The 25,432-nt window shown below is 50.1% G+C and overlaps 1 protein-coding gene across 1 annotated transcript; it reads left to right on the forward strand.

Moving 5' to 3' along the window:
- The first annotated feature begins 9,906 nt into the window (after window positions 1-9,906).
- LOC122393644 (skin secretory protein xP2-like) lies at window positions 9,907-18,194 on the forward strand. Its single transcript, XM_043389862.1, has 4 exons — window positions 9,907-10,018; window positions 10,956-12,347; window positions 16,951-17,115; window positions 17,310-18,194. Exons 1-4 carry the CDS (start codon window positions 9,911-9,913, stop codon window positions 17,538-17,540), a joined length of 1,896 nt encoding a protein of 631 aa, XP_043245797.1. The 5' UTR covers window positions 9,907-9,910; the 3' UTR covers window positions 17,541-18,194.
- Window positions 18,195-25,432: the final 7,238 nt, after the last annotated feature.

Below are 25,432 nucleotides of genomic sequence, written 5' to 3' on the forward strand. Positions count from 1 at the left end.
AGAAAATTGCGATCAACAGTCAAAGTTATTACACACCCAGTTAAACCATGCATGACTGGGGGGGGGGGGGGGGAGCTCTACAGAGCCCCTCCCGTTTTTCGGCAATATCTTCCAAACTGTTTAAAGTGACCATCCCACCTTAACATTAGTTTTGAGCTGAGATAGCCAAATTGGTGGCCATGGCCTGAAAATACCGGTTTGGGCACTCACAGCATCGAGAAATGCTTTAATTCGGAGATATGGAATTTCAAACTTGCAGTTTTCGGATTCTAAGAGGCTAATGCATTGGAATGTCCCCTTAGAATTTGTGACGTCAGCGCAGATCTAACGATTTTAATTTTTTTACTAAAACGTTTAGTAGCACGCGGTGGTATATGCCGCTTTGCGCGCAACAAGTGCCGCACTTTCAAATAAAGTCACTAGGAACAGCGGAGATCCCATAAAGTAAACAAATGTTAAAGTCTAATTTCTTGAAAACCGGTGAATATTTTTCGATGAAATTTGGTAGATATTCGTTTTCGCTCTTTCTGAACCGAGCGACATCACTTTCATGGCAATTTATCAACTTTTTTGAAGGTGGAAGGGTCCCTTTAAAGGGACCCTCCCACCTTAAAAAAGTCAATGAATTGGCATGAAAGCGATGTCGCTCGGTTCCCTTTAACCCTCGCCCGCACATGGGGGGTGGGGGTGGTTGCCACCCCCCCCCCCCCAGGTAGTCTTTCTGCTCTGCACTCAACATTTTTAGAGCTAGAAGGCTGATTTTTCGTATAGCTGCTCCTCTATCCTTTCTTGATGTCCACTGAAAATTTCAAGTTTCTGTGGTTTTTGGTTTCGGAGATATGACCTTGTTTTTCAGGTCATGTCATGACCCAAATGGCCAATTCTCAACATCTTGCGTTGGCTATGGGCCTTGTGAGCTTTTAACCTTCCAGGCGGTGGGGGGGGGGCATTTTTTTGCCCCCCCTTTAGTTTTTTCGATATATCTCGAGAACCGCTGCGCCGATCGTCACCAAACTTTCGGTACCCTCCCGGGAGCAGCTAGCGCACATGGTGACCAAAAATTTTTCAAAAGGCTATGATAGGTTGGCCGCTAATGACGTCAGAGTGACGTCATTTTTACCATTTTCGACCCAAAAAAAGGTTTCGCGGGAAGAGCTGTCAGGCCTACAGCTTTAGAGATATAGAAAAATGTTTCAGACATAAAAGGTGTAGAATCAAAAGGGCTACAAAACTGCTATTTCGGTTTTTCGAATTTTTTGAATTTTGACCCCCAAAAATCAAAAAATAGATTTTTTGAATATAATAGCCAAAAAACCCAAAAAGTTTTTTTAATTTCGAAAAAACCGGAATATATGTGATAGCCCCTACCGCCTTCTACCTACATACCAAATTTGAGATCGATACCTCTTTTTTTGGCCAAGTTATAGCGAAAAAACTGTTCAAAATTGATGACGTCAAATTTTCAAACTCAATTTTTAGCAATTCTAGACCTCGTAGCGCAAAACAAAGACCACCATTAGACTCCCCGTGACAAGCTGCATCGAATCGATAGGGTAAGGTGCCTAATTAGCGACCCCCTTAATTTGAACCGTCATTGCTCACGCTCTGTGGGTGCCACTGTGTTACTGGCTTGATTTTCAGAGAGATCGTTCATTTTTCTATTAAAATATAGTCATTTTCTGCCCCAATATTCACTAACTTATTTGTAGTGAGCATAATGGCAAACCATTGCAAAAAACGCTAATAGGGAACTCTTCCCGATTAGCGACCGGGGAGGGTCGCTAATAAGTCTATGGGTTTCCCCATATTAAAAATGGCAAAAAATGCGACGCCTGAAAAGATGAAATATGATCTCAAAAAGGTAACCTATACGCAAAGCACTCAATCACTCGAACAGGAACGTTTATCCAACACATTTACGCAAGTAAAAACTGATCACGTGATGCACCGAAGACGAAAAGAAGGCGGAAACACAAATTTTGCGGGCTATCTTGTATGATATTCGAGGTCCGCGCTGAATTCGGCACCCCTGCAGTCGGTGACGACATTTGGCATCCCCTGCCACACATTGCAAGCTTCAGTAACACCTCATTTTCATTTCTCTCTTTTCCCGTTTTTTTCCCTTCTTGAGCTATTTGCGACCATGTCAGGCGCAAATAGGAAATATGAGTTGCGACACATTTTTAACCGCCATGCTGTGCACAGTTGAGCGATTCACTATGGGAAAACGGCAATCAATTAAAAAAGGAATGTCGATTGAGAATAAATAAGGTGCATCATCCTAATGTGCATCGCTTTTCATCAGAGAGGGCCCAAACACACACGTTTTGGATAAGAAACTCGTCATTTTTATTTAAACTCACCTGAAACGTCCCACCAAAAACATCGACGACCGGAAAAGAATTTAATTTGATAACCAAAGTATGGCTGACCTTTTGACGATGTTTTTACCCCGTTTTCTCCTGCCAGTTTTTCTGTAGGGAGGTAGGTCGCAAATCGGAAAGGGTCGCTAATTAGGCACCTTACCCTACCCATTTTATGCAAAAATATCAACTTTAAAATTTGACCTTTTTTGACCTGACCTTGACCTGACCTCCACCAGAAAGTGACCTAAACCGTACCTGATGGTCTTATAACCAACACCATTGAGTTGGAAATGAAAAACTGGCCATAAAACATGCATCGCATAACCTTAGTAAAGTTGGGCTCATGTGGTGACCTTTGGTGACCTGACCTGTGACCTGACCTGGTATGACCAGTGACCTCTAATAGCAACATATGTACTAGACAACTGACGCCTTATCGCTGATTTTCGACAAAATGCGTTTTACTCGGTGTTATAGCGCTTTCCCTAGAAGCCCCGTGAACGGTGAAACATTTTATCTTTGACCTGACCTGTGACGTCATCGATGACCCCGAGGTCAATGAAATTTGGTTTCCTTCGACAAATTTGACAGGGCTATCGAACGCCGTTTGAATTTTCCGGATCCGTCCAGTAGTTTCGGAGATACGGGGGGGGGGGGGGCAAAAAAGTGCCCCCCCCCCCACCGCGCGGAAGGTGGCTGGTAGGCCCACCGCCTGCCGGGTTAACACCTTGATTTCGGCCTTTTATGCCAATCCTACCTCCCACCTATCATGAAACATGTTGTTCGACGATGTACAGAGGTCAAGGTCAGGGTCAAGGTCAACCTAGGTCATCTAAGATAATTGCGTTTTAGGCAAGCTGAATTTACTTTTTTTTTGAAATTTTTTGACTACATTTTTGGTAAAAGCTTCTCAGATCATGATTTCATGTAATATGGACACATAAACAATCGGTGCACACATCAGTATACACACAGACACACACAGACATACAAACACATATTATTGACCTTGACCTAACTTGACCTGAGTGAGATGACCTCAGCAGCAAAAACCTGGTCGGGTAGTGTGACAAAGAGGTTCTAGCTGGCTTGGCACCAGAAAACGGCATCGTCATCGGTAGGTATATGACAAGCAAGCAGCGCGCTTGATATCCAACGGTGACCTAAAACAGCAACATTTTTTAGTTTGACCTGACCTGGAAGGTCAATGACTGACCTGAGAAGGTAAAACTGGGTATCATTGGATTCGCCTCTTCCCAAAGAATCTTTTTGGTCTTTACCGCTAAGCTCTATCTCCAACAGGAACGAAATGGCGCGGGGGGTGGCAACCGCCCCCCCCCCCCCCCCATGTGCGTTCTAGGATGGGAAAATGGCATGTGCGGGCGAGGGTTAAAGGGAACCGAGCGACATCGCTTTCATTCCACGGCGTTCGATAGCCAACCACATTGTGACCAGGGCGTTGTTTCATGAAGCGAATCCGTAACTTACGCCGGTTTTTGGTCTTGTATTGCATGTGCTTGTGCATGCATAGCGATAAATTTATTTTCCCCCTTCTCCCTTCTGTTCTTTGCTAGATAAATAAATTCAACGATTCAAACTAACGTCATCGCTTCACATGCACTGGCAATACAAGACCAAAAACCGCCGTAGCTTTTTGAAACGAGGCCCTGGTTTCGTTTACCTTGGTGCAACAAATGACGTCACAGGTCATGAAAAAGGTCGCATTTTTAACCGTTTACGGGCCTTCTAAGGATTTAACCCGCGCACCGACGGGGGTCTGCGCCAACTTCGTACCGACGGGAGGGGGGGGGGGCGGATGACCGCCCCCCCCCCTGAGATCTCGAGAACGAAGCAAGATAGCGACAAGCGGTAAACGGAAAGGGATACGCACGGACAAGGTCTACAATTTTTACAAAGGTCATTTTCAGGTCAGGTCAAAGATGACGTCACAGGGGTCAAAAAAGTCAAAATGGCGGCGCTAGATATGGAGAGAGTTTTTCTCGAATAACTTTCGAACTAGTCAATATACGAACAAACTAAGGGCATCATCGTGATCCTCTCGTCAATCCGCATCCAATGATATATATGTTGACCTCGAAAGGTCAAGGTCAAAGGTTGACCTCAGGTCACGTGACCTCAAGGTCATCATGTATATCATTCGATGCGCCTTGACGAGCTGAACACAATGAGACCATCCGCGCGGCTGTATCATGTTCCTGTACGGAGTTATTGTCAAAAAACCGCTGATGACCTTTGATGACGTCACATGACCTTAGAGCTGCCCAACAGCAAAACAGACCTCAAGGTAGTGAAGGTTGATCGTATATGAGGTCATGTAGGGTTTATGGGGCCATTCCGACCCGTTTTAGTGGTAAAAACAGGGAGTTGATTTTCCCCCCATTGACTTATAATGGGGAGGTCGAGAAATTGACCTGACCTTAGGTCATCGATATCAAAATTCCGAGATAAACAAATTGTAGCTACTAGTATTAATAACCTTATAACATCCTGCGACTTTCAAAGGCCTCCGACATCTACTGTAGCTCTGGCACGGTGACAAAGTTGCAAAAAAGTGACTTGAGGTTGGGTCATTCAAAGTGACCTGGTGACCTGACCTTAAAAGTTAAGAGGTTCAAACTTGCACACCATGTGTACAATTGATGAGAGAATAGTTGTACGAAATTTCGCGGCGCTACGCGCCGCGGTTTTCCCGCTATTCGCGAAAAACCTCAGGGGGGGGGGGGCGGATATCCGCCCCCCCCGTCGGTGCTCGTGTTAAGGAATGCGTTATAACATCGAGTATCGAGTAGTGTTATCGAAAATCATCGATAGAGCGTTCGTTGCCTAATGCATATGCTGGAGGTCAGGTCAAGGATACCAGGTCAGGTCACGGTGGTCAGGTCACTAAGGGTCACAATATGAACAATATTAGGGTCGTGTGATGCATGTTTTATGGCCAATATTACATTTCAACTTCAATGGTGTGGGCTAGACTTAACCATTGGGGCCGGTTAGGTTAGCTCGCGTTCTCGTCTGTCGATGAGGTCAGGTCAAGGTCCGTTCAAAAAAGTCAAATTTCAGAGTTGATATTTTTGCATAAAACAGTATGTGTCGTCTATTCAATGAAGCTCATCACGGAGAATCCAACAGTGGTCTTCGTCTTACTCTACTTGGTCTATAACGGCCAAAATTTGAGTTTGAAAATTTACGTCATCAATTTTGAGTTTTTTTTTCTACCAAACTTTACCATAAATGCTCCATTTATGGTAAAGTTTGGTGGGCCAATCTGCTACTACTACTACTGGGCCGATGGGCCGAACGACTACTGGGCCGATCAAGATAGAAACACCACCAGTCGATTAAGTGTATGAGATTTCATAAGCCGTTTCGAATGTGGTGACCTCAGGTGACCTCGGTGACCTTGGGAGGTCACATGACCGTTGTGGCCTAAGGCACCCATCCTATAATTCAGGAACTAATGGGCCGAACGAGATAAAACACCGGCAGTCAATTCGGCGTATGCGATTTCATCAGCCGTTAAATATGGTGATCTCAGATGACCTCGGTGACCTTGGGAGGTCATATGACCGTTGTTGCCCATGGCAGCCTACTTGGCTCAGGAGCTACTTGGCCGATCGGAGATGATAACACAACGTCGATTCAACGTATGCGATTTCATCAGTCGTTTCAATATATTCTAAACGACTGATGAAATCGTCATATATGACGACCTTAGGTGACCTCGGTGACCTTGAAAGGTCAGCTTTACGTTTTCGCCTATTACTCGAGGTCACCGAGGTCATCTGAGGTCACCATATTCGAAACGGCTGATGAAATCGCATATGCTGAATCGACTGGTGTTGTTTTCATCTCGATCGGTCAAGTAGTTCCTAAATTATAGAATGGCTGCCATAATTCTTTCACCATTCAATAGCAGGGAACTTATGTAGGTGCCGTTTTTCGTTTTTTGGCGATTGGTTCACTCTGACTAGACCAATCGGACCAAAATGGTCCAGAACCATACACCCCCTTAAAAGCAGACGAGCCCATGCTCCGAAACTACTGGACCGATTTCGATGAGACCTTCACCATTAGACGCGCCGTGGTCTGAAACGGTGCCGTGTATGATAATTTTTTATTGGTCCACTCTAACTGGTCCGAATCGGTCCAAAACCGCTAAAATCTGTTGCAGACGAGCCCATGCTCCGACTAATGGCGCGACTAATGGTCAAGGTTTTATCGAAATCGGTCCAGTAGTTTCGGAGCATGGGCTCGTCTGCAACATATTTTAGGCGTTTTGGACCGATTTGGACCACTTAGGGTGAACCAATCAAAAAATCATCAAAAACGGCACCGTTTCAGACCACTGCGCGTCTAATGGTGAAGGCTTCATCGAAATCGGTCCAGGAGCATGGGCTCGTCTGCAACAGATTTTAGGGGTTTTGGACCGATTTGGACCACTTGGGGTGGACCAATCAAAAAAATTATCAGAAATGGCACCGTTTCAGACCACGGCGCGTCTAATGGTGAAGGTTTCATTGAAATCGGCCCCTGTAGTTTCGGAGCATGGGCTCTTCTGCTTTTAAGGGGGCCTATGGTTTTGGACCATTCTGGTCCGATTGGTCCAGTCAGAGTGAACGAATCGCCAAAAAACGAAAAACGGCACCTATATAGGTTCCTTGCTAATGAATGGTTAAAGAATTATCCAAATCAGTCCAGTAGTTACTGAGCATGGGCTCGTCTGCCAATCTCGTCTGCTTTTTAGACACTCCCTTTTGAGGGCCTTGGTGGGCTTCTTCCCCTGCATCTCTGATTGGCCGATTCTTATTTTTTGCTGATGCTGCTTGCTGTTCGGTTGTTTCGTACAGGAATTGTCGTTGATGCGCCATAACTGTCTGTTTTAGGTTCCAAGATTGGGAGAGAGAAAAATAACTTTATTATTTCCTAATTGAAATTGTGTGGTGTGATCAAGGGGGTTTATACAGCCAAAGACCGTATATATATATATAGCCTTGGACTCAAGGCAAGTAACTTATCATTATGATTGATGGGTTCAGGTTGTCAGTTATCACTCTCGCCATTAGGTATCTGTTTAGTAGAGAATTAATCAAAGTAGGTGCTAACTGCTAATAGATAGGGAGAACCGTCCAAAACGCCCCCAAAAAGTGTCACTGCTAAACTGGTTATTTCGCCATGCGTCAAGTATTCTTGAAGGAAAGGCTTGGCCCTTTTGACTGTGGACCCCCCCCCCCAACCAAGAGAAATCCTGGATAGGTACTCTCATGGGTGGAGAATATGGTATGGCAGGTATGGCACGCGCCACACCAACATAAAAGATGGTATGGCAATGCCATACCAACTTTTTAGGGTAAAAGCTATGAAACTTAAGGATTTCAGTTTGATAAGAATATAAAATATTAGTAAAATATGTTTTAATTCATGAACAATGAGTTTCAGGGAAGAAGACAAGTACCTAATCCACAGCATACTTGGTTTGATTAAGATACCTAAAGCTCAGATGAATTAAAATGAAAACAGACTTACTCCACAAGAGTTTGTTGGGTCGGAGCTTTTGAATTGTATTACAATTCTTCGTCAGCGAGAGTCGTATCGGATGTTAAGATCGAATCGAAGGTACAGTGCGGATCGAACAAAATATATTTTGTTCGATTTTGTTCGAAAATATATTTTGTTCGATCCGCACTGTACCTTCGATTCTATCTTAACATCCGATACGACTCTCGCTGACGAAGAATTGTAATACAATTCGAAAGCTCCGACCCAACGAACTCTTGTGGATTAAGTCCGTTTTCATTTTAATTCACAATTCATCTCCACATCATGTCTTTAAATGTAAAGCTCAGATTTTCCTGTGTTAACGTTTCTGCTAAAAAGCATTGTTTTAAGCGACGGACGCCATACCAACTTTGGAAGCAATTCTCCACCCATGGGTACTCTCTTAGCAGATGTCACCCGAGCTGCCATATCTACGTCTCACATGCGCAACAATTGTCTTTTCACAGTTAAATATATAACAAAACATAATCTAACCTGACCTAACCTTACCTACAACCTACAACCTAACCTACCAACCTACAACCTACAACCTACCTAACTGGATATGGCAGCTCGGGTGACGTCTGCTAAGAGAATACCCCTGGATATGCACATCTTTTTTTAAATTTAGTCCGAACCTTTTTGATAGGAAGGATTCACAAGGACAGAACCACCGCTAAGCGAAGCTTGTTGCAGTGAGGCTGCCGTCTACCCTCCGATCGCGCAATTCCAGTTCTATGGCAGAATTTAGAGTCCAAAGTTTAACGTGCGCACAGAGCCGCGCACGGCCGGTCCCCCCACTGACTTCGCCTGGCCAGGGCCTGCCACCAACCGCAACCATACCTGTCAGGAGGCCCATAAATGTCAAGCGCCCATCGCGCCTCGAACCCGGATTGTTTTAACCGGGAACGCGTGGCGCGTGCTCTCACCACGCGGAGCCCAACGCTCTACCAACTGAGCTACGGGACCGGCTGCCATTTACCTTGGAATATTTATGCTGAAATAGAAATTCCAATAAAGCTTTGGCTACAATATTTGTTTCTGTACCAGAGTGGAAAAAATCAATGTTACCAAAAGCATGTCTGGCATAATGGGAAAACTGTGCCATAATTTTGACGCTGCACCAAAATTGTGTGCTTGAAGCAGCCCCAAAATTTTGGTGCAGCATCTAGCACAATTCTGTGCACGGAAATTCGGGTGTACTGATAGATGCAGGAATTTTGGGGTAAACTGATGATTTAAGAAATTCTGGCACAAGATGATAAGACCCAAACCTAACAAAAGCTAACTTCACTTCCTCCACCCTGCAGTCTGCATTTGGCCAGACTTCATATTAAGCATTGGTACCTACTTTTGAAAAAGCAGTAACATGGTTTGGTTTATCTTTTTATTTCTCCATTTCAACCTTTTTGATTATGCCCTGTTCTGTGAAAGGAATTCCATTAATTCATAGATCCAGCATCTTCCTAACCAATACCACGGAATATATAGTCTACGACAGACTATATATTCCGTGCCAATACCTTACAAGATCCCGCATCCTAACTTAACATGCGCAAGCCATAATAATGGCAATTAAAGCTCTGATTAGAGTAAGATTGTCTTCAGACAGGTTGAGGCGGGGGGCAGCCGACGCGGGAAGCATTTCAGTCAATTTTGTATAAACACACTCGTAAGTCGTAACTCAAAATGATACCAGCTAATTTTCATACTTCTTTCATAATAAAATTACCTGTATGTATTTACATTTTTTGTGTTACCTGTATGTACATTTCTAAGTATTCACAGGGATCCTGACTTGGATCGATCGTTAGCAGTGGTACATAAGTAGCGTAATGCTAGGACGGAACCATCCGGCGCTGTCAGCGAGAGCCGAGAACCGGCCGGCGGCGGCACGTTCCGGCGAGATTTTTTGACTTATATGTGCATATTTACTCATGAAGACAAAGCTACAAACTTATTGCTGCTTCTCTTGTTGCAGACTCATAATGGATGGTGTACCAGTGAAAATAAGTGAACTGTGTCGTCCTCCGACAAAGGTTCATCTACCAGCTCCTCTCCGCGCTCTGCCACCATCAGAGCTGCCTGCCCAACCAGTAAGTCTTCATTTTAACTCGCATTGGGTTGCGTACCTTGTTACTGGTGTGACAGTTCTGATGCAGGGGGCTTTCGTTGATGAGTGCCTGGGACGGCGCAGCTATGACTAAATGTGATAGGTCGTTTGTAATAAAATTCGCGCTCGTGCTGGCGCTGTCAGGACTGAGCAACGAATCGAAGACCGAAGTTACCTACTGAATCTGTTAATGTTTGTGACCCACAGCCTACGATCAGTGTGAATGTCGCGAGAAAATAAATAAAGTCGTTGACAATTTCCTATTCGATATTGACAATCTCCAGACAATGGAGGAGAAGAAGAATGCTTATTGCAATATTGAAGTGTAGAAATGAACAATGAGCGCTAATCCAAACAAAAAGGACCGATGAAACAGAAGACGACCCAAAATAATGGAGTGGTGTTGAAAAGCCAACACCCCGAGAAAATTCTGATCTGATCCTTGGGAACGATTTTCTCATGACGTTCAAACTGATCGTAGACTGCGGGTCACAAACACTGACGGATTCAGTGACTTCGATTCGTTGCTCAGTCCTGACAGCGTCCAGCACGAGTGCGAATTTTATTACAAACGACGTATTGTAATTAAAATCGGACCACCCTCCTCCATTGGTAGCTTGCGTTATGAAAAGGCCACGGTCTTGCGAGAGTTAAAAAATACAAATGTCAGTTGTTGAGATATTGACAGGTAGTTGCAGCCATATAACATTACTAGTGCTCTTTTTGTTTCAAATAAATCCACATATTGGCTTTATATTGCACCTTGCTATTTGCATAGCGTTTTACAGCGAATATCGAGCTCTCATGCGATTCCTTCACATCTGTATGGATTGTAGTAACTTTCATCATGATTTCCAAATCCTTAGATTATTTTGTAGTACTCAGCCATACCCTTGGTTTCTCCATTTATTTTGTTCCAGATAACATTCGAGCTGGAGACCAAGGCTCTGCATTGGGTGCAGGAGCGCAGGCGCAACCTGTTGTCGGAGCGTACGGGTCGGACGGAGCGGCTGCACCTGAAGGAGCAGGCCCAGAAGCGTCGGCGGGAGGAGCAGGCCCGGCGACTGGCCGAGGAGCAGGAGCAGCGGCGGCGCCAGGAGGAGGAGCAGCTGCGCCGCGAGGAGCAGGAGCGGCTGGAGGAGTTTCGCCGCAAAAAGCAGCAGGCCAACACAGCCGAGTCCACGGAGGCGACAGCGTCCGGGAGCGACACATCTCCGGCCGTCCCTGCTACCGCGCCTGTCAATGCTATAACAGCCAACTCCACTGCCAATGCCACCACCACCACCAATGCCAACGCCACCGCCACCGCACCTGCGGCGGCCCCCTCGCCACCCCCAGTCGCGGCGGATGCTCCCGCCACTGCCACAAACCACGTAACTTCGACGGACCCCGAGAACGCCGCCGATCCCGCTCCAGCTCTTGCGAACGCCGCCGTCGATCCGAGCCACTCCCACCACAGCCGAGCGCCAGGCCTGGACGCGAGTAGCTCGGCCGCCGCTGCCGTCGGCCGTCCGGCCGCTGCGGCGCCCGCGACAGACGCACGTCCCTCGCCCACCGTTGTCTCCTCCAACCCTTTCAACCCGTTCGCGGGCGCGGCGGCGGCCATGTTGCAGCCGCAGACCTGGCGACACCAGCAGGCCGCCGGCGCGTCAGCCCAGCGTCCGGCCTCCTTCAACTACCGAGACTTCGAGAGCCAGGCGAGCGACCCGTTCGACAGTGCCGAGCTGAAGACCATCAACGATATGGAGGAGCTAGCCAGCGTGTTCCGGCCGCCGGCAGCCGCGGCGACCTCCCAGCCCCGGCTTGAGTACCCGGGCCAGCAGTCGCAGCAGACGCGGCCGGCGGCCGGCACCCACAGCCATCAGTACCACGCGCCGGCCGCGGCAGCCGCCAGCGCCGGCGGTTACAGCTTCTCCGGCGCCTACTCGCCGTACCCGAGCGCGGCCTACAGTCGACCGGCGTACAGCGGCGCTCCGGCCAAGCCGGCGGTGGTCGAGTCGCCCCCGTACCGGTACCCGGGCGGCGGGTACGTACCCCCGGCGGCGCGGCCCAACTCACTGGCGGCCGAGGCGCCGGTGCCCGCGCCGCCACAGCCCGATGCGCGCCAGCTGCAGGAGTTTTACGCGCGCTACTACGGGCCGCCGGCCGGCGCCGGAGCTCGACTCCGCAGCAGTAGGAGCGAACCGGACCTGAGCGAACCGACGGCAGCGGCGGCCGACGCCGGTCCGGACTCGGACGGCGGAGCGGCGCGGCGCACCAAGTCGCACACACCGCCGCCGGCCCCGAGCTCCGGCGGCGCGCCACCGACGCAGGTGAGAGGATGGGATTTTATCGGACTACTGTGACTTCTAATGCATTTTACTTTTTAACGATTAAAAAAAGATGGCAAAGATGCTTGGAAGATTTTGACTTTGGCCATGCTTTGCTGAGCTTAGCCCAAATCTCGCTCACCGAATTTTGATCAGCAGAAGCCCGGCTGGTCTGATTCGTAGCCTAGCATTATGTCCGATAATGACAAAGTCGGCTGGTGTTTATGCGTGGCGAATGGATGGTAACTGCTTGCGTTTTGCCATATTTGCGTCGCATGTGTTGGGGAGCGGCGGCCGTTCGTATCGGCCGCCGGCAGCATGCGCCGGCGCTGCAACCTGCAGTCCCGGCCGGCTGGTGACGTAGGTGACGTGGCGGCCGCTGATTGGTCGGCGGGCGCCCAGCCCCCCTATATAATGCGGCGCATCGCCGGCGGCGGCAGTCGCTGAGCGGGTTGCTCGGCGGGTGGGGCTCGGGGCTGAGCGGTTGGCTTGCCAAGAGGAGCTCAGGGATGAGCTGGCGGACAGTCGGTCCGGCCTGATGGGCAGTCTGGGTAGGACCGTGTAATGAGCCGATGTGCATAGATCAATACATTAGTTAACTGAGCCGTGGTGTTTACCCGAGAATGCGTGTTCCGAACAACTGGCGCGGTCGGTAGGACGGTTCGGACACTAGCGGACACGCATTCGTTGGGTTGCACCATTTAAAGTAATTTTTTTTTTATTTTATTTTGAATCGGCTCAGTAGAGTAACGTAACATGGAGAGAGAATTTTTATTTTTAGCTAACTTTGAAAATTTCACGGGGAAAGATGGACAATCATGGGGTCAGTGGTACCGACGGTTTCGGGCGAAGACGATCGCGTTCTCTGAAGAGAATCGGCTGCAGGGCCTGGTCAGCCTGCTGCAAGATGGCGCCCTGGACTATTTCGCCTCGCTGTCGGAGGAGGTCCAGCGCAACCTCCAGCAAACTGTGGCCGCATTGGAAGCCCGTTTCGGCACAGCAAAGAACGCGATGCAGGTGCACGCTGAACTAGCGAGCATCCGACAGCAGCCCGGTGAGGCGACACGCGATTTCGCCGACAGGGTACGCCAGGCAGGCCGGGAGGCCTACCCAGGGGCGAGAGCCGGCGACCCGTCCGTGGAAGCGACCGTCGTCAGCCGCTTCGTATGCGGCCTCCGTGAGGAGCAGCTGCGGGTGCGGGTGCTGACGAAGGACCCGGCCAGCCTCATCGAAGCCGTGAAGGTCGCCGATAAATTCGAAAGGCAGCAGGACGCACTCCGAGCAATGCGCCCGCCCAGCGAGGGCGAGGCGTTGGCGGTGCAAGACCGAGACGCGCCTGTCACCGCGCGGCTAGACGCCCTGGAAAGGGTAATGGGAGAGCTGCAGCGCGCCCTGCAGGCTCTTGAGATGGCGGGAAGGCGGAACGCCTACCGCACGGGGCACGGGACAAGGGCGAGTGACTCCCAACGAGGGCCACCGAACCCAAACAGGCGGGGTAGCAGGCGCCGCTGTTTCTTTTGCAACAGCCCCGACCACTTGGTCCGCGACTGTCCGGCGCGGCACACACACGCAAACGAGCAGGTGGGGCGGTTTGTCACACCCGGTTATCAGCAGGCGGGCCTGGAGTGGGCGGAGCGCCCCCGTGGTCCGTCTGAGGAGGCCAGCGGATGGACGCCTTTCTGCCCCGGGTGCCGCCGTGGGGGTCAGCGAGGGACGGGACGCCCGCCTGCCCCGGCGACTGCGGCTGTGGGCATGCCTGCCCGCCCGGTGATGGAGGGCCTCACAGCGCACGCGAACCACTGGCAGCGGGGGGACACACCGGCAGCGGGGTGCAGCCGTGAGTGGCAGCGGAGGGTGGCTGACCCACGTGCCGTCAACGGGACCCCTACGGCAGGGCAGCCCACACAATCGAGGGACTGTAGTGCGACAGGACAGGGGCAAGGGTGCCCTCCTACACCGTCGTTCGTGTGCACGATACGATCAGAGCCGGCGGGCAGCGGGGCTCCGCCCGCATCCCGACCTCAGCTCGACAAGCTCGGGCATCGCGAGCGATCGGGGGCCTCGAACACTGGCGTGGCAAGGCAGTGCGCACAGGTTTGCGCGCGGGCAGTGGCCCTGGTGACTTGCACCGCTCGGGCCGTCTTCAAGTCAGCAGGACTGGACCGATGGCGACACTGGCCAGCCCCAGTGGCCCCATGCGGGGACCCGGTCGAGCGCGACGGGTCCGGGACGAGCCAATGCGGGGGCGGGCAGCCCAGCAGCGGCTGCGTCGAGGACACGGTGACCTCAAACGGGTTGGAGGCGGAGAGCGCGAGCCGCCGCGAGGGCGGGTCGCCCGGGGAAGCACGCGCCATCAGCCGTCCAGGTGTCGACGGCGACGCAAGGGACGCTAGTCCGGTGGAGCGGAGCGGCAAGCAGAAGGCGCAAGAAGAGAGCCCACCGCACAATCACGCCCGACAGCGCCTCAGCTATCAGACGCCTTGCAACACCTCGGTGCTGGGAAAGTGGGGCAGGGCCTTGGACTCTGGAGGTCAGAATGATCGAGTGGTGAGGTGGAAAAGGCCCAATCCACCTCCAAGGGCCCCGGTGCAGAACAAGCCGGCCACACACCCCTTCGAGCGCGTAGCCGGTAACGAGCGCGACTTCCGAGCGGCAGCTGGAGGGCAGCCAAAGTTCGGCCTGCGGCACAAGGGCCCGTGGGGCCACGGAAGAAGAGAAGGAAGAGGAGCCACCTACCGAGTGCGGGACGGCGTCGGTAAAACCAAGATGTGGCACCACGACCACCTGACGCCGTATGATGGACAGACGTGCGGTTTGCCGCGAGAGGTGGCCGCCGCGTGGTGCGCGCGGCATCACCCAGATCGCGGCGCGAGGCCTGAGTCGCCTCCTACCGCCCTCGGCCCGTCCGCGCCGTACCGAATGCGGCGCGGCTGCCCCTGTACAGTGTCAGGCGGGGGTCCCTGAACTGCGCGAATCGCGGGTGCGGTAGTGTATCGTGCACTGTGTCGTTGCGAAGTGTTGTACATACTTGTAAAATGTGAGCGGTCGTACACCTCTCTTGTGTAGGGGGGGGGGGGGGTTGGGGAGCGGCGGCCGTTCGTATCGGCCGCCGGCAGCATGCGCCGGCGCTGCAACCTGCAGTCCCGGCCGGCTGGTGACGTAGGTGACGTGGCGGCCGCTGATTGGTCGGCGGGCGCCCAGCCCCCCTATATAATGCGGCGCATCGCCGGCGGCGGCCGGCCCCCGCCGAAGTTAGTTGGTAGCACTGCTGCTCCACGGCGTACATTTCCTACCAGCCCATAGGGTTTACATGTTAAATGGCCTGTTTTCGGCGAGCGATATCTCGGTCAACCTTTAAAGGAATCAATGGTTCTTAGTCTCAAATGATAGATCGATGAATTTTCTTTCGACAATTCCTCTACCATTTTTCACGAAACCCAGCCGATCTTCTACGGCGTACAGGGTAAAGATTTCTCTGCACGCCAGCACCCGCGATCCGCCTCTCCGATCGACGGAGCGCGGTCCTCGGTAGCGCAGTCGGTAGCGTATCGGGCTACAGATCCGAGGGTCGTGAGTTCGAATCCTGGCAGCGCCGCGTGATTTTGCCTAGAATTGAATGATGTAGATTCTTGGATGTTTGCATTATCAATTATTACACCTTTTTGCGTTAGCCTTTGACCATTGGGCAAAACATTTGTACACATTCGCCATATAGGTGGCGCTACAAATGGTCGGTTGGTCACAAAGAATCACCATTGTGCAAAACTATTCGGCGATCTTCCCGTATAACTCGACATTGGACAAATGGTTCAACATTGTGCAAAACAAATCGTCAATGGTCGAAACTATTCGTCATATGCCGAGCGAGCTCGCTCAATGTCGAATTCTGGCGAAGTGTTAAACTGTTTTGCGGATCGCTCATTTCAGTGTTCAATCTGTTTTGCTGAATGGCTGAAATAAAACACACCACGCCGGAATAGTTGTGCTCAATGCCGATTGTCGAAATGGCTCCTCAAACAGTTATGGCGAATGGTTGAATTCAAATGCAAAAAGGTGTAATAGCTAATTGAATGTATCTGCCCACTAATCGGCCCCTAAAACCTGTTATTTAAGAAATTTAAGAAATGAATGTCACGTGCGCGTCATGACTGCCAACCATAAGCGCTACCATATTCTAATTTCAACTAACTTTTTGCTAGTCCCGACCACATATAGTAGGTTTTCTAGTAGTTATACTAGAAATTCCTACCAAAGTTCGTCCTACCCTTCACTCAATATACCCTGGGCGGCGGCAGTCGCTGAGCGGGTTGCTCGGCGGGTGGGGCTCGGGGCTGAGCGGTTGGGTCGCCAAGAGGAGCTCAGGGATGAGCTGGCGGACAGTCGGTCCGGCCTGATGGGCAGTCTGGGTAGGACCGTGTAATGAGCCGATGTGCATAGATCAATACATTAGTTAACTGAGCCGTGGTGTTTACCCGAGAATGCGTGTTCCGAACACATGCGCATTGCGCTGCAGTGCCGAGGCAGCTCCTGTAGGATAGATGTCGCTACTGCAGCCTGCAGTCTGCTCCTGTCCCTGTTGCTGACTGATCGATGTGCTGTACTGCAGGAGTGGCCCTGGCAGCGGCCGGAGCGGCCCGCCGAGACGGCCCCTGACCCGCTGCACGGCCTGGAGCCGGCGGTGCGCGCCCGGCTCCAGGAGCTGGCGCAGATGGGATTCCCGCTCGACCGACTCCGGAGGCTGCACACCCAGTTTGACGGAGACGAAAAACAGGTGAGACCAGTCGTCACCAATTTCCATGAGCGGCTTATATTTTTTAAGTCAAGCTTAGCTCAAGCTGCTATTTGTATAGCACAGAACACATGGATCCAAGTAGCGCAGTTATGAGTGTCGTGCATGGGTAGCCGGTGTCGTCACGATGTGGGGCTATGGCCGAGTGTCTGACCGCGTGGTGTGATCTCCGGCAGGTGATCGAATTCTGTCTGTCGGCTCAGCGTCTGGAGGAGGCGGGCCACGCGCCGCTGGCGGCCGAGCGCGGCCTGCTCGAGTGTGACGGCGACCTGGGCCGGGCGGCCGACTTCCTCAGCTCGCTCACTCAACTCACCGGTCTGGGCTTCCCTGAGCAGCGGGCCGCTGACGCGCTGCGCCGCTGCGATATGAACCGGGACCGGGCATTGGACATGCTCGTGCAGCGCTGACCGTGCGGGGCTGTCGCTGTCCCGGTGTGCTCCGTCGTCCGCCGTGTGACAGCGGCAGCCGCCGACAGGGAGCGCAGAGGACACGGTGCCTGCGACCGGGCTCCGTCGGCTGGTCCAGGGACCAAGCACCGACCGCTGGCTGAGAATAAGGGCTGTATAGCCACCGCCATCTGCAGCGCGGCGTGAGAAGCCTGCAGGTGGCTCGGCTGAGCGCTGAGCTCTCAGTGATCGCCGACAGAGGGCTTTCCAGCGGAGCTAGGTAAGCTGGGCCGTTTAGAGCGTCCGCCTACGGCCGTGGGCTTCAGCTAGCTGCGGTGTACGAAGAGCTTCAGCTGTCTCCGGGCGTACGGGAAGTATTCTTGGTGCGGGAACCATGTGCACTGTGAGTCGTGACACCGTCATCTTATCGTGAGTCGTGAGTCGGTCGCGAGTGGTGGCTGTGATGTCCGTAATTGTCAGATCTGTAGCGTCGTCACTCGTCGGCGCGCCACGTCTGGCCCGCTCTGTCCTGCTCTAGGCTAGCGGGGGACGAGCGGCACACCGCCTGTCCACCCCCGCTGCTCGGTCAATTCCACCCACATTCCAAGCAATTTTGGTTCAGAAAAGCTGCTCATTTTTGCTTTGAACCATGTTTAGCAAAAACATCCCCTCATTTGTGATATAGAGGATTCTTCATGGCTCCGAGTGCAAGATAAGGATATCTTTTCCAAGCGGGTTACTGAAAAACCGAGCGACGAAGGAGCGAGGTTTTTCTGTAACACGCGAGGAAAAGATATCCGATCTTCCACGAGTGAGCCATGAGGAATCCTATATCTTTCTATGTTGAGGTTTATTCTTAATTAAGAAAATAATATATTTAAATGCATTCATCCATGTAAAAATTGATTCAGAGTAGTTTGTTCTTATTTCATAAGTTTCATCCATAAACAACCACTAAAAATGTCGTTCGGTTATTGACCCATCATCACTTGAACTCTTGATTTTTCGTTATGGACCCTCGAGACCTTATCTTTGCATCTCAGAGGGATGCAGAGATAACAAATTCTTATCTCTGCATCTCAGAGGAGTGCGAGATAGAAATATTCCTGCACTGTAGACCCAATGGCAAATAAACCTCAACTAGAAAGATAAAGTGGCAGTGGACGATGGACAACCAGACGTCAAATAGCGTAAAATACTGCTAAGAAAATGGTGCTATTTTATGTAACAGCCGCTGGTTTAGTTTATGTGTACCGTGGGCGGCTGTAGCTGGAACCAGCTGGATCTGTACGCGCCCGTTCAGCTTTTGTCGTGCGTCTGCCGGCGGCGGGCGGTGTGCCGCGTCCCGCCCGGATGTTCAGGGAGCGGCGGGTGCCCCGCCTACCGACCCAGGGAGCGGTGGGTGCCTCCGCCTACCGACCCAGGGAGCGCTGGGTGCCCCGCCTACCGACCCAGGGAGCGGTGGGAGCCCCCGCCTACCGACCCAGGGAGCGGTGGGAGCCCCCGCCTACCGACCCAGGGAGCGGTGGGAGCCCCGCCTACCGACCCAGGGAGCGGTGGGAGCCCCGCCTACCGACCCAGGGAGCGGTGGGTGCCCCGCCTACCGACCCAGGCTCAATCTTATAAACGCCGTGGAATGGATATGGCAGCACTGGCTGAAGTTCAGCTGCAGAAAACGACTATCAAATGCAAAATGGTTTCCACGCATTTCAGTCCATCGTAATTTGACGGTCTAAAGAATCATTTCGTTGACTCAGATAAACCTTTGTCAGCACCGGTATCACTGTGAATGTTACCAAATGCCGTAAATAGAATAGTACGGCATTTTATAAGATTGGGCAGGGAGAGGTGGGTGCCCCGCCTACCGGAGACAGCCGTTATAACGGCCCCTATGTGGTCCGCGCCTGCCTGCGTCATATATCATGTAAGAGCTAAGAAGTATGCGTAATATACCTGTATCCGAATATCAGCCAAGTGATATTTTCCCGGCAGCATTAGTAAGAAGACCGACTTACACCGGAGTCGTTTAGGAGTCACATCCGAATCGCCCTGCGGGTAGGTAATGCGTGTCGGAAGCCGTTCGGTGGCACTCCTAGCCGTTTGATTCAGAGGTTAGCCCGCGCATGACTGGGGGGGGAGGGGGGGGGGGGGCTCTACAGAGCCCCGTTCCAGTTTTTCGGCAATATCTCCCAAACCGTTTGACGGATCAACACGAAACTTGCGGTACTCTCAGCGGCATGAATTTGACACCTTGTGTTAAACTTTCAACTTTCTAGCTACCATAGTTTGGCCGGAAATGACGTCAGAGTGACGTCATGTCGGCCGATTTTGATGCAAAATATTGAAATACGGCAAACGCTCTCAAGAGCTTAGTTTTAAAGCTAGATCCAATTTCTTTGCATCAGTGGACTATAAATACACTTAGCTATCAAACTGCTATCTCGAATTTTCGAAATTTTAAAAGTTTGAAAAATTTGTTTTAACAATTACAAAAAAATATATTTTCTGATCCAGTTTTTGATTTTTCACAATAACCGGAATATATATGACAGAATACATACTGATGAACTACTCTAGCAAATTTGAGCCCAATATCTTCAAAAATAGCCAAGTTATTTGCATTATTGTCAAAATTTTACAACAATATGTTTTTCAAACCACTTTTCACTACGTTTTTGACATCGCACAGAAATATAAATGGCACCATCGTGTTCCTGAGCTCAAATTGCATCTGTTAGGCACCTTTTTTGTTGAAAAATTTCATTTTCAAAATTTGACCTTTTCTGACCTGAAAGTGACCTGACCTCCGGTAAATTCTGCTGAAAATGACCTCAAATGACACAGACGACATTGTTTTCGAAATCTACGAGTAAAATGGACCATAAAACATGCGTCACTTGGCCGATACATGATATACAATTTTCGTGACCTAGGATGACCTGGCCTTGACCCGAAAAAAAAAATTCGAAGTAAAAGTTCGGTGCCCTCAGGATATCTAAGGCATATATCAAGGTGTCCGTAAACCAAAAATGAGCCTAATCGGACTTGTCAGCCGGCGGTCAGAGCATAAATTGTGAACAAGCAAAAATACCGGTAATTTTTACTTTGACCTGACCTGTGACGTCATCGGTGACCTTTAGGTCAATGAAAATAGGTTTCCTTCGACAGTTTTTCCAGGGCTATCAGACGCCGTTTGAATTTTGATGATCGGGCCAGTAGTTTCGAAGATAGGAGGGGGGGGGGGCTCTGGAGAGCCCCCCCCCCCCCCCCAGTCACTCGCGTTATGAAAAATACCCCAGACATGCGCGGGTTAACAAAGCTCTTGGGCGCAGATCTGAATAACATATCATGGTCCTGTAAGTAGAGTTAGGTGCTGAAAATGACACAAAAAGGTTCGCCCTGACCTTAACCCGCGCATGACTCGGGTGTTTTCCATAAAGCGAGTGACAGGGGGGGGGGGGCTTTGCATAGCCCTTCCCTCTCCTATCTCCGAAACTACTGAGTCGACTGTCAAAATTCAAACGGTAGTTGATAGTCCTGGACAAACTGTCGAGCAAAACCTATTTTCATTGACCTGGAGGTCGCCGATGACGTCACAGGTCAGATCAAAGTAAAAATTATCAGCATTTTTCTTGTTCACAATTTAGGCTCTGGCCGCCGGCTAACACGTCCGATCAGGCTCATTTTTAGGTTCGCACATTCGTTGATGTGTGCCGAAGATATCCTGAGGATAACAAACTTGTACTTCGAATTCTTCTTTTCAGGTCAAGGCCAGGTCTCCCGAGGTCACGGAAATTTTATGTCATGTATCGGTCACGTGACACATGTCCTATGATCCATTTCACTCAAAGATTTCGAAAACAGTACCGTCTGGGTCGAGTCATTTGAGGTCATTTACATTTACATTTACCGGGCCCTGGGCCCGGTTTCACCAAGTGCGGTAAACTCAATTTGGGGTAAAATACCAAACTACCCCACTAAATAACTACAAGTATACTACCCCGAAATTAGGTTTACATAACTTGGTGAGATTGGGCCAAGTGCTCAACCTCACCAAGTTAGGTTAACTTAATTTCGGGGTAGTATTTTTGTAGTTACAGAGTGGGGTAGTTTGGTATTTTACCCCAAATTGAGTTTACCGCACTTGGTGAAACTGGGCGCTGAATTTAACTGAGGTCAGGTCACTTTCAGGTAAAAAAGGTCAAATTTTGAAAATGAAATTCTCAACAAAAAATGTGTCAATCAGATGCAGTATGAGCTCAGGAACACGGTGGTGCTAGTATTAATATTACTGAACGATGTCAAAACATACTGCAAAATGGATTTTAAAATTCTAGAATTATGAAATTAGTACTACTAGGGTTGACTATTAAGTAATGGAAGTGCCTCTAGCAATTAAAAGTTTTTGCGCGTGCACACATTTTTCTGGTGTCATCACGTGCGCTGATCTTTTTTCTATCCAATAGTGAAGCCCAGATGTCTTTAGCTACATTTTACTCTGAGCTATCGACGTTTTTCCAAGAGACCACCCAAACCTGCGGCGCGCGACAAAAAAGGAGCCTAGCAATGGCCAAAATCGTGCGCCAGGGCGAGATCACCAGGTCTCAGTGGCCAAGTGTTATGGCTACACGAATAAAATAATGTAAGGTGCTATATTTTCATAAAAACAATACATATAACACAATAAATAACAGCACCACTACTCCACATAATCGCCTCCTAGCATCACACACCGTTCCAGCCTCTTGACCCAGTCCTGGAACGCCGCCAGGAGGCCATCTTCGCTGATCTGCGCGAGCACGCGGCACACCGCCCGTCGCACCTGTTGCCCGGCGCACCTGATGCCGTCGCTCCATACACTTTTAAAAGAAATTTCCTGATCTCAGCAGGCATTTACCCTACCACAAACTGAGATTTAATGACCTCGCGCTGGCGCGCGATTTTGGCCATTGCCAGGCTCCTTTTTTGTCGTGCGCCGCAGGTTTGGGTGGTCTCTTGGGAAAACGGTCGATAGCTCAGAGCAAATTGTAGCTTAAGACACCTGGTCCTCACCATTGGATAGACAAAACATCGGCGCACGTGATGGCACCAAAATAATGTGTGCACGTGCAAAAACTTTTAATTGCTAAAGGCACTTCCATTACTTAATAGTCAACCCTAGTATAATGCGTAAAACTCAGCCGTTTTTTAAGATATTGAGCTAGGGGAAAGTTGGGTAATATCGGCCATTAGGTAATATCGGACAGGCAGTTATCTTCTGAACTCTCCCCCAGGTGCATACGCAAATGGGGGGGGGGGGGTGACCCCCATTGCGTAATATGGGTGGTGGGGGCCATAGGCGGCGGAACGGGGAGGGCACCGGGGCACCGTGCCCCCCTTTGATTTTGGTATTTTAACATTAGCCCTATGGGCGTTGCATGGAAAGAATGGGACCAAAAGTCGGCAGTGTCCCCCCCCCCTTAACCCGGCAGTTGCTGGGGTATTTCGCCACCCACCGTTTGCTGGGGGGGGGGGCGTTAAACGCCCCCAGCCGATAACTCGAGAACCAATAGGCGCAGCGAAACACACGAGGCGGCAAACGAAAGAACGCGACGAGACGCTTCAGATGAGTATTTTAAAGTTGAATTTTGAGGTCACAGGTCGGGTCAAGGTCAGGTCAAACACCTGAAATCGGGCTTTCAGTAGCATGGACTTCAGGACTTCGCAATGGGCGCCTCTCGTCATAAACTCTGTCAAAACGGTGCACAATCCATCATATAAGGTCTACAAGAGTGTCAGCTCCATGTAGGGATCAGTCAGGCATAGGCCAGGGTCAAGGTCAGGTCAACCGGGTAGGCACATATCCCCGAAAATCAAAACTGATATTCGCAGCCTGTGACACATGTTTTATGGGTAATTTGGGGCGTAGAACACGATGGTGACATTCATTTTGTTATATGTGTACGTGTTTGGCTCAAAAAGTTCAATTTAAGAAATGCATGTATCATGGTCGTGAAGTAGTCACGAGAAATTGCCAAGGTTCAGTTCAAGATTTTGGAAAATGCGGAACAATAATCAATAGTCGAAGATGGCCATTTGATTGTTCAAGGTATTGGCAGTCTAATGGCGTTTACGGCATGTCTGTATGTCTATTGTGTGATTTTATATGATTTTTTGAACATATGCCGTTTTTGGTCGAAAACTCAAATCATGACGTCACTAAAACATCGATATCTCAAAAAATTTCCGACTGATTTTTTTTAAACTTTGTCACAATAACCTTCAATCAATTCCCTACAGGTACCCAAAGTTTGGCGCGCCTGCGGCGCGCCGTTTTTATGCTATGGCCCGGCGAAAAAAGTGGGGGCGTTAAACGCCCCCCCCCCCCCCAGCAACTCGCGGGTTAATTGAAGGTGTTCCGCCGCTACTGGTGTGGGCGATGTCCATCAAGACAGCCCATATTCAGCCTAGATTCAGCCCATATTCGAGACACCTCAGATCAAGTTGAAACTTGCACACAATAGAGACTTTGGCATGTACCATCCACAGCCTGAGCCGTTCGGTGTCACACCCAGCTGCTTGACCTACAGAGGTCAGCAAAGGTCACGTGGCCCAAATTTGCACAGCAGATTGTGGCCCACCCAGTAGAGCTAAAGCGCTAAAAATGGCACCAATCGACTCGCCAGCATCTAATCTTACTTTCCTAATACCCATTTGACCTCTCAAGGTCATGCGATGACCTAAGGTCATTTGAGGGCTATGTCGAAAATACATTTGCACACCAGTTCTCGAGTAGAAGGATTGATCGAATTCCAAATCAAAGCACATAATCAGGTAGCCCATAGCCCGTAGTAACTTTCCTTAAAAACTGCTTCTCGATATGTGACCCCGTTTGACCTCGGCAGGGCGAAATGTACAAATATACGACACTCCATGCGTCGAATCTGGGCTGACTCCGAGCTGCGACGTATGGAGTGTCGTTTATTTCCTACATTTTGCTCTGCCGAGGTCAAACGGGGTCACATATCGAGAAGCGGTTTTTAAGGAAAGCTACTACGGCCTATGGGCTACCCGATGATATGCTTTGATTTGGAATTCGATCAATTCTTCTACTCGAGAACTGCTGTGCAAATGTATTTTCGACATAGCCTACAAATGACCTTAGGTCATCGCATGACCTTGAGAGGTCAAATGGGTATTGGGAAAGTAAGATTAGATGCCGGCGAGTCGATTGGTGCCATGTTTAGCGCTCTAGCTCTACTGGGTGGGTCACAAGCTGCTGTGCAAATTTGGGCCACGTGGCCTTTGTTGACCTCTGTAGGTCAAACGGCTGGGTGTGACACCGAACGGCTCGGGCTGTGGATTGTACATGTCAGAGCCTCTATTGTGTGCAGTTTTCAGCTTGATTTAGGTGTCCCGAATATGGGCTGAATCCGGGCTGAATCTGGGCTGAATATGGGCTGTCTTGATGGACATGGGCCGTGGCCGATTATGCCCCTTCATGTTTTTTTTTTCGTGAATGTCTCAGAAAGGCCTTGAGCTAGGCGCATGGAATTTGATTATGTGCTTTGTAAGTTGGAACTTGTGCAGTGGCCTAATTTTGGGGAGGCCTTACTCTGCAATCTCACGGCATCGCGAACATAAAGGTGTAGTGGCACCTGGTCCTTTTCCTCCTATGTGCGGGCTTTAACAACATATGTCTATGACCAGAGGCAACTGCCATTCAAAGCAAAAAATACGTCACATAATCTCAGGCATCATAAATAGAGGGGGGTGGGGTCGAGAGTAACAAGACGTTTATTTGGCAAGCTAATGCGAATCATTTGATGCCCTGGTAGTTAGCACTAGTGATGTCAGTTACGGAAAATCAGAATACCGATACCAAACCATGTACCAACCAAAACCGTGGAGAAATACCGAAACCAAACCAACTT

The sequence above is a fragment of the Amphibalanus amphitrite genome, unplaced genomic scaffold (genome assembly GCF_019059575.1).
Source record: "Amphibalanus amphitrite isolate SeventyFive unplaced genomic scaffold, NRLGWU_Aamphi_draft 000546F_arrow, whole genome shotgun sequence".
NCBI classification, from domain to species: Eukaryota; Metazoa; Arthropoda; class Thecostraca; order Balanomorpha; family Balanidae; genus Amphibalanus; species Amphibalanus amphitrite.